General features: G+C 45.7%; 1 protein-coding gene across 3 annotated transcripts; it reads left to right on the forward strand.

Annotated features, from left to right (window-relative positions):
• The first annotated feature begins 342 nt into the window (after positions 1-342).
• LOC136508213 (uncharacterized) lies at positions 343-7,485 on the forward strand. Of its 3 annotated transcripts, none has more exons than XM_066502853.1 (6): positions 343-756; positions 866-1,236; positions 2,610-2,926; positions 3,037-3,099; positions 4,501-5,003; positions 5,729-7,485. In XM_066502853.1, the coding sequence occupies exons 2-6, from the start codon at positions 947-949 to the stop codon at positions 7,160-7,162; spliced, it is 2,607 nt and encodes an 868-aa protein (XP_066358950.1). In that variant the 5' UTR covers positions 343-756; positions 866-946; the 3' UTR covers positions 7,163-7,485. The 3 variants fall into 3 exon arrangements, with proteins under 3 accessions (XP_066358950.1, XP_066358949.1, XP_066358951.1); XM_066502852.1 differs by having other exon boundaries at positions 343-707; XM_066502854.1 differs by having other exon boundaries at positions 343-707; positions 2,610-2,914.
• The last annotated feature ends 1,835 nt before the right edge of the window (positions 7,486-9,320 follow it).

Here is a 9,320-nt window from a genome sequence, read left to right on the forward strand (position 1 = left end):
AGTGCTCGTGTACAGCTGCCATGGGGAGGAGAAACGAGATGCTGTTGGTGTGTTCAAAATGAGAATGGGAGCAAAATGGTCTGTTCAATAGGGGTTGAAACCCTAAGCTGATTGGGCAGTGACTAGGCGAGCCAACGTGGCGTGCCACGTCGGTGAATGGATAAAGTTGGTCCGATTTGGATAGTTCAGGGACTGAATCGGATGTTTTTATAGTTGAGGGATGAAATTGAGCCAAACACGATAGTTGAGTGACCAAATCGGCTATTTTGCGGAAAAAAAAAATGTTGTTGGTTCGTTATCCACTTGAGTTTACCTTCTTACCAGCGGTAAAACCTGCATCCGTTCCTCATTTGCTCCTTGGTTTCATCGGCTCCACCTCCGGCCCTTTGCGCTGCCGGCCGACGCCGACGGCCACCGCCACTGCCCACTGCCACCTTCCGTGCCAGCCGGAAGCGCAAAGACCCACCGCACTCGTTTCCCAGCGCAGGCCCGAGCCCTCGCCGCCGCCGTCGTCACAACCAGCGGAGCCCAAATCCATGGATGCTTCCACCCCTAACCCTCGTCGTCGCCGTCGCCGTCGCCCGCGCTTCTGAGGCCAAGTACACGGGCCGAGCTACCGTGTCCCAATCCCGACTCCCCACCAATCTTCTCCTCCGCCATGGAGATCCGCCCGGGCTGATGCCTGATTCTCCATCTGACGCTCCGCGGTAAGCCCTTGCCCCACTGGTGGTTGGGGATTGTTCTGCTTTGGTTGAGGTATTGGTAGGAATCCTCCCGTTCTAGCGGTTTCTCTCACGAATCCGTGGGTTCTGTGCGACAGATTTTTGTTTCTTTGCTCAAAATTCATCTGTCCGTCCGTCCGCAGGGTCTTGTGGAGGAGGATTGGGGCGAATTTCTGTAGTTTTCTTGTGGCGCCGGAGGGCCCCTGACGCATCAGTTGCGAGCCATGGCTCCCGCTCCAGCGGCCATGGATGTTGACCACGAGGGTGCTGGCGGTGGAGCCAGGAACCAGAGCACCATGGTGGTGGTGAAATCTGAGGCTGTCCGCACGAGCACTGACCCTCCGGTGGTCGATCCTGAACCTGTGGAAGACGTGGCAGGTGATACCACCGAATGCTCGAGCTCGTTTGGTGACACCTGCTCTGGAGTTCAAGATGCGCCAGGCGATGGTGAACCAGAAGTGAATTCTGGCATGTCTGCTCATGCCAATGGTAGCAGGCCCTGGAAGCCGCCTAGGTGAGTGTTCTGTCAGCTCGTCGTGTGCCCTGGTGCTATTGGTCTCATTATTGTGCGTGCGCTCATGGTTCGTGGAAAAATGAATGGCTGTAAGATTATGCTAGACCACTAGGCAGCTAGGCGCTTATGTGAGCTCTGCTGAATTTCATATATTCAGTTTCACTTTCACCAATAAGAGACGGAGACATGCTTCACATTTAGAATTACAGTGTTTAGTTTTCCCGCTCCCGCGCTCCTGTGATAAGATGGAAGGTTGTAGTGGGATTTCAACTGTTATACTATGTTGTAATTGGTGCACCGTCCTGTCTTCGGAAGTAACAAGAAAAGTAGGACCATCAGTGTATCTGAAACAGAAACAAATTACTAATTATTCAATAACGTAATGCAGAGTCTTGTATGCTTATTAATTAATTAGTACCTTCTTGCTGAAATTTTCCTTTTCTGGGACACGTTTCAGTCATCATTTATTCATATACGAAACTTAGCAGGTGATAGTAGCACCTAGATTAAAAGCCAGGTATGATTTCTACCCAATTCTTCTAATCACGATAGAAGCAGGTGTCAACGGCCAGGAAGTTATGTGTTCTGTCCTAAGAAATGCCACACCACTTATGACTATGACTAACACGATCCGAAAAAGCAATTACCGGATACTCGTATGGTCTTCTATTTGTCAAGTCGCTAATTAAAAAGACAATTAAGCAGATGATAGCTTCTTCAAAAGTATTGTAAATTTATCATGTTGGTTTTTCCACCAGGACTTTGGTTAAAACAGTCTGGTAGATTGATTCCATGATAATCTGTCAATCGTGTAGTGGACGAAAATACTAAATATTGACACAAAGTACCAGTATCCTTCTGGTTAGAGAGAAAGTCCTTGGGGGTTAGTATTGCCCTTGTTTCTTTTTGGAAAAGTTCACCTAGGTGTTTTACTAAATGCTACTCTATATTTTAAGCATGACAGTCCGAATTTGCAAAAGAAATTCCTAGCCTGGGATTTGAACCTACACCAGCATTGATGATATTTATTTTTAATGTTGTAGACCATTATAGGTTCATTTTTGTGCGTGTTGGGAGACATCGTATATTTTCATGCTTATTGCCTTTCTTTGGGAGTATGGTTTTTATTTCTGATATTCATGCTTTAAACTATGATGTGTAGCCAACTAGCCATGAACAAGGAAACCTGTGCTACTCTTATCAGTGCTTCAAAGTGTTAGCTTACATATCATTTTGTGGGTATAGCTAGAGCCTAGAATATAATTGGAGCAAGCAGCTACTTTCTATATTCTTATTACATTTTGTTGTAATGTTTTATTCTGATATCCTTCATTTTTATGCAAATTTTGTGATATGTGATTACTCTTCATAAGGAAAAAGGTGACGGCTGAGTGGAGGAATTATGTTCGTCCAATTCTGTGGAGATGCCAGTGGTTAGAGTTGCGTATGAGGGAGCTCTCATCTCAAGTATCAAAGTATGACAGGGAGCTTGCTCTAAACAAGAAACAAAAAGAATTACAAGCAGCAAGCAAACCAAATGGTTCTATGTCAGAATCTATGCAGATTCACAAAGGTCATGGAAACAGTATCATGAAGAGGACAAAGCGGAAGAGGCATGAAGAAAATTTGGATACTCCTTTGTACATCAACAAGCACCAAATATTGTCATACTACCATGGTCTGACATCCAGTTATGTCGTCTTCTTTTGTGTAGGGATAGGGCATCTATTTATCCATGGCCATGTCAATTCTGCACCGGGTTTTGTTGTCAACGACAATAATTCTTTCAGTATTTTGCAGATAAACAAAATAAGGGAGCTGAAACTGATGGTCTCTTAATTGATGACGACTGTGGTAGTACAGGTATGAATGTGCCTATCTGGTCAATTTTTTCAGTGAAGTTAAAATGGAAAGCACGGTTGTTATGACCGGCGTCCAATACTCTAGGCGCCGGCCCATTAGTGGCTAATGGCGCCATCTGTTAGGGGCTAGCAGCCCAGGCATCATCTGTTAGGGGCTAATTGCCCAGAATTAGCTATTTTATTTATTTCCTCAGATAGAATTTAGTCCTTAAATATAGGATCTTATAGATGGAAGCTAGGAGGATAAATATCTGTAAACATTGATTGGAGAGAATTAAGCAAGGCAACAATTTAGTTGCTCGGTTTCCCTGAAGCCCTAGCCGCGCCCTCTCTTCCTCCTTGGCGCGGTGATCACCACGGCGCCGACTTGCCGCCGTCGCTTGCCTAAGCCTCGCCCTCCGCTCTTCCATCCCTACAACCTCCGTAGCAACTCCCGTAGGATCCCTAATCCTATCAACGGTATTGAGCAAAGTTACACCATTAGATTGAATTAGACGTACCCAGTTGTGAGAAAAAGCTTGCTCTTGTTAGGAATGCGTTTATGTTTTAGCTGAGGCATGCATATGCTTGTGTTTTAATTGAAGGTCAACAATTAATTAGTCACCAAGTCTTTAACCATATGAACGCTATCAAAGAATTCTGAGATGTCTAATATGACTTCGGTTCCACAGAGTTCTTAATTCTTACTATACACTCCATCCCATTGTTTTAGTTTTCATTGGACTATACCAGTCTCCAGCACACACCTTTGATATTTTGCTTTATTAGTATATGTTAGTAAAAATATCAAAATTGTAATTGCTTGAAAACACATCACTTGGCAAATCTACTAATGTCATTTCAGGTGACAATCTTGCTTACGTGTACTTGGTCAAGGTTTAGTTCTTAAGTATCTGAGCAAATATTCTCTCCATCCAAGTATATAGGGTGTATTTTATTTTAGCACAGTGTTCAAAACTAGGCTTTTTTATATCAAAATTAAACTTTGACCATTATTTTCTGTTTCACAATATAGTAGTAGTGTTTACACTTTACAGCTATAAAATGAATATAGTGTGAAAGCACTTTGAAATATGGATGTAGCTGTATAGTTTGTGCCCATATAATTTGACTGAGCGTAAGTCAAATTATACAAAGTTTGAATTTTCCATAAACATACATACCCTACATAATTTGAGAGGAACGAATTTGTATAGCTGTATGATATAATGTGTTCTGATCCTTATGATTTTATTTGATCTTATGGTAGCATTCCTATTTTTGGGTAGACCAATGAAGGACATACATAGCTATTTGAGGTTTAGTTAAATTGACCATGCAGAAACTCCAATTCATCTTTATTCTCTGCCTAGCTAATAGTCATGCAAGAACTATCTATGTATTTGATTCATTCTAAATACAGTTCCTATCCGAGGCGGACTTGACAGTGTTACATTGCTTGATTCTGAGGATTATGATGTGATTTTTGAGCAACTCTCTTTAAAGGATATTCTCTTGACGATTGATGGGGTTCAGTCTCGAGTTCATCTGCTTCGAGGTCATCTCAGCAAGGCTCATTATGAAGGAAGAAATTTGGCATTTTCTGAGGGCAATACTCATGTCAGGGTGGCTCCGAAGAGACAGCATACTCAAAAGCGCTCATCTTATACAGAATGTAGATATACTAAACCACAGAAAAAGAAGAATCTAAATGTTTTGCTCAAGGATGATAGTGGACCAGCTCTTTCAGGGAGACCTTCTTTGCCTGACAGGGAAACCGATACTCCTATAAAAGATGCAGATAGGATTGCTGAAGAAAGAAGTGGAGAGGGCAAACACTCGAGGGAGAAAGCCATAACAATGGACCTTCTCTTGGGTATTGGCAATTACATACCAAATGGTTATATAGAGGATTTATGCAAAGAAGTAAGTCTTTGATCCTTTGCTTATTCTTATTCCTTTAATTATTTAGTGCTTGTTTGGATTTGGGTTGATGCTCTCAGAGTTGCTACTCAAGCGTTGGGATTTAAATCCTCATAAGCACAATAGGCTTTGATTTATAAAGTCCCCATTTACTATTTCTAGAGAAAATAGTCAAACATTATACTCTGAAAAATATTGTAGGGATAGTTCCTTTACTTGTCTATGTTTAAATTAAAAAGTGTAATACCCATGTAAACATATGCTGTTTTTTCTTTAAAAAAATATAAAGAGATTCTGTTTCCCCACAAGAACTTAGAATTTGTAGTTATATGATTATATCTTGGATATGAGGTATGGGGTTTAGAATTTATTAGGATGTTGGGTTGTTTGTAAATCAGGTCCATCCAGAATTCACTACCTAGGGTGTGCATTGGTAGAAGATATCCCTAGTGAAATTTGCAGGTTATAAAATTGAAGGCATGAGGATGGCAACGTGACAAAGCAATTCATTTTTAACTTTGTTGTGCAAACTAACAAATATTAGTAATTTAGTATGTTATGTTTCTATATATGACAGTTTTGAAAGCTTAGTGATACTTGTGGATCTGTGGTTATGCCATATTGACCATTTCACTGATTTTGAACCACTTCCCAGAAAATGGTTAACGTGTTAGCTTCTTGGGCAATACATTTGCACTGGCATTTACTTGACTGTTTCTTTTTTGCAGAACGCTGACGATATCCTCATAGACAATCAAGCAACCAGTGATGTCTGTCAGCAGTTTGACAAGGCCAAGCATCTGCCTTCTGGAACTTCCAAAGAACAGAGCGTTTCTGCTCCAGTGGAAGTGAAGAACACTTGTGCTCCAGTAAAAGTTGATAGCACTTGTGCTCCAGTGGAAGTAGATACCACTTGTGCCCTAGCAGTGGGGCAAGAATCATCTGTTGAAAAGTCACCCTCGAAGGAGCCTGTCTCTTCTGGGAGCAAACAGGAACCGAACTCTAAGAAAAAGAGGAAGAAAGGCTCTTTGTTTACCAGGAAGAAGCAGAGGAAAGAGGCGTCCAAAACAGCTGCTGCAAAGGAGAAAACTGAGGGCAGGCCGTCAGCTGCAAATACCCGGACTGAGAGCACGCCCTCTGCTGTAGCAAAGCAGAAAACCGAGGGCACACGCTCTGCTGCAACAGGGCCGCAAACCATGACAGCTCGCTCTGCTGGAAAGAAGCTCAAATCTGTAAATGAACCTGCAGATGTAAAGGAGCATGGATCTGGGAACTCATTCTCTGCATCGACAGAGCAGAAAACTGGGAAGCCATCCTCTGCAATGAAGAGGAAAGAGGCATCCGAAACACCTGCTGCAAAGGAGAAAACTGAGGGCATGGGCACGCTGTCAGCTGCAAATACCCAAACTGAGAGCACGCCTTCTGCTGTAGCAAAGCAGAAAACCGAGGGCACACGCTCTGCTGCAACAGGGCCTGAAACCATGACAGCCCGCTCTGCTGGAAAGAAGCGCAAATCTGTAAATGAACCTGCAGACGCAAAGGAGCATGGATCTGGGAACTCGTTCTCAGCATCGATGGAGCAGAAAACTTGGAAGCCATCCTCAGCAATGAAGAAGCAGACAACTGAAAAGTCGTCCACTGCTGCAAAGAAGCATGGATCTGGGAACTCATCCCCAGCATCGATGGAGCAGACGATTGGGAAGCTTTTCTCAGCAGTGAAGAAGCAGAAAACTGAAACCTCGTCCACAGCTGCAAAGAAGCATGGATCTGGGAACAAGTCCTCAGCATCGATGGAGCAGAAAACTGGGAAGCCATCCTCAGCAGCGAAGAAGCAGAAAACTGAAACCTCATCCACAGCTGGAAAGGAGCGTGGACCTGGGAACTCGACCTCAGCATCGAAGGAGCAGAAAACTGGGAAGGGATCCTCAGCAGTGAAGCAGCAGGAAACTGTAAGCTCGTCTGCAGCTGCAAATAAGCAGGAGGCTGAAAGTGCGTCCTCAGCGAAAAAGAAGCAGGCGACTGATAACTCATCCTCCAAAGCGAAGAAGGAAGAGACTGCTGCGAGCGCCCCCTCGAAGCTGCTGGTTGAGAAGGCTGTTCTGGTGGCTGTAGATGGCAGGAGGAGTCAAAGGGTCCGGAAGCCCAAAGTTTTTGCTGAATGAAGCAGAGAGACTTCCTAGGGTCCCTGATGCATGTGTATGTATCGTGTCAGCTCGCCGCCAAATTCAGGTGGCAATATTTTGTTCCTATAGGAAGTGCTGGATCGCAGTGTAAGTGTACATATTAAGGGTGAAAGCAAGCCACCCAAATGGTAGGTAGGTCAGTAGATCAGTATGTTGGTTGGTTCTTTTTAACCATCTCTTCTGGTTCTGGTGTAGCAGACTAATAGTATCATGCTGTGTTGCCTGTATACCGAAAAAGAAAAACAACTGAGATAATTATGCCGTGTTATTGCAACTTGGCTTGCTGCATGGCCTTCACTTCATGGTGTCTCGGGGGTTTGATCTTTCCAACACCGCTTTGATATGGGTTCGTCTTTGCAGCTAATTAAATGGCCTGTGCTCGCGGTTTCTCATGGAGTCATGGAATGGAAGACTGATACAGAACACCGGATACTGATTCTCCATTGACGAACACGAGGACCTTGTCCATCGCCATGTGAACTCTGAGCGGCAAAGTGACCTTGACGCTGTCATGGGAATAGTATTTGCAGAAGACACCATGGTTAATCACGGTCCGTTTACAGAACTGTTCCAAACAATTTTCAAACAACCAGTGTGTCAGGTACTTCGGGGATAGAATCCGTATCTTCCTCCGGATCATTGTTTTGGACATCGTCATCATCTTCTTCATATGAAAGGATGTTTAATACACACAACAGTCTAGATAAACACGTGAAATATTTGGAAGTTGCCCAACAAAAAAGTATCCCTCGTCATCATCTATGACCATTGCAAATACGTGAGTTAGTACAACTATGGGTAACAATAAATAAATGGGATCAAATAGTCTAGAGTGCTAAAAATATTGTAAATTAATTACCAGTGTCATCCAATACTTGTTGTGTCGGTATTACTGATGCAATCTCAATGCTTGGTCCAACACTTTCTGTAAATCATATAATGGACATGGTTGAGATGGGAATAACATGGTATTAGGTGAATGAAACAGAGTAGTACATAAATGATTTTGCGCGACACCCCTTTGGACCCTTCCGAGGCGGGCACATTTTTTTTGCCCGTCACGGTTAATCCCAGGATTTTCCAAGGCGGACATTTTTTATTTACCGAGGCGGACATTTCTGCCTGCCACGGTAAATCAATTTACCGTGACGGGCGTCCTAAGACGTCCGCCACGGAAAATGCCCTATTTTCCGCGGCGGGCATATTAAGACGTCCGCCACGGTAAATAGATTTACCGTGGTGGGCATCCTTAAAGGCCCGCCTCCTAAAACTTTTGGCCTAGTTCGGAGCCCAGGCACAGCCCCTACCGGGTTTATATATAAGGGCAAACTTAGGTTCCCTCAATCTCACCCAACTCCCTCACAGCAGCCGAGAGCGGCGGCGCCCTCTATCTCTCTGTCTCCCCCCCAACTCCGAGCACCGCCCCTCCACCTCTCTCCCCACGACGCCCTCTATCTTTCTCTGTCTCCCCAACTCCGAGCACAGCCATGGAAGCCGGCGGCGCGACGCGGAAGGCGCGGAGAGCGAGGGCGGAGCGCTGCGGCGTGGCGCGCGAGCCGGAGCAGTGCGTGAGGCGGAGCGCTACGGCTCGCAAGGCGGAGCGCGGTACACGTGGCGCGCGCGGGCCGGGTCTCCGGCGGCTCCGGCTCCCTCCTCCCGGTGAAGTGGTCACCGGCAACCGGCGGCGCGTCCTCCGACGGATTTGGCCTCAGGGCCCGCGGATCCAGTGGCGGATCGAAGGTGGCGGCGCATCCTCCTTCTCCCAGCGCGCGACGGCCTTCTTCCATGGCGGCTGGGCCCGGCCCCTCCTTCTCCAAGCGTCCGACGACGCGTCGTCCGACGGATCTAGCCTCGGGGCCCACGGATCCGTCGTCGCCGCGGATCTGGCGATGGCGGTGGAGGTGCAGCGGCGTGGCAGCGCAGGCACGGCGATGCAGCGGCGGATGGGCTCGACGCCGGGCCTAGATGGGCTTGCGTTGGGCTCGCTGTTTTTTTTGTTTTTTTACGTTTGCCGCGGCGGGCAACTGGGGTCCGTCACAGTAAATCTTGATTTACCGTGATGATCTGGGCGTGGCGGACGTAGTTGCCCGCCGCTGAAAACCAGATCCGCCCGTCGCGGTTAAACTTTGTGTACTAG

The sequence above is a fragment of the Miscanthus floridulus genome, chromosome 15, assembly GCF_019320115.1.
Source record: "Miscanthus floridulus cultivar M001 chromosome 15, ASM1932011v1, whole genome shotgun sequence".
Taxonomy (NCBI): Eukaryota; Viridiplantae; Streptophyta; class Magnoliopsida; order Poales; family Poaceae; genus Miscanthus; species Miscanthus floridulus.

Excerpts from the sequence above, each read along its gene's own strand:
- LOC136508213 (XM_066502853.1), top strand. The coding sequence starts at position 947 with ATGGCTCCCGCTCCAGCGGCCATGGATGTTGACCACGAGGGTGCTGGC. Across the intron at positions 1,237-2,609 it reads AGGCCCTGGAAGCCGCCTAG|GAAAAAGGTGACGGCTGAGT; the intron begins GTGAGTGTTCTG and ends ACTCTTCATAAG. Across the intron at positions 3,100-4,500 it reads TGACGACTGTGGTAGTACAG|TTCCTATCCGAGGCGGACTT; the intron begins GTATGAATGTGC and ends TTCTAAATACAG.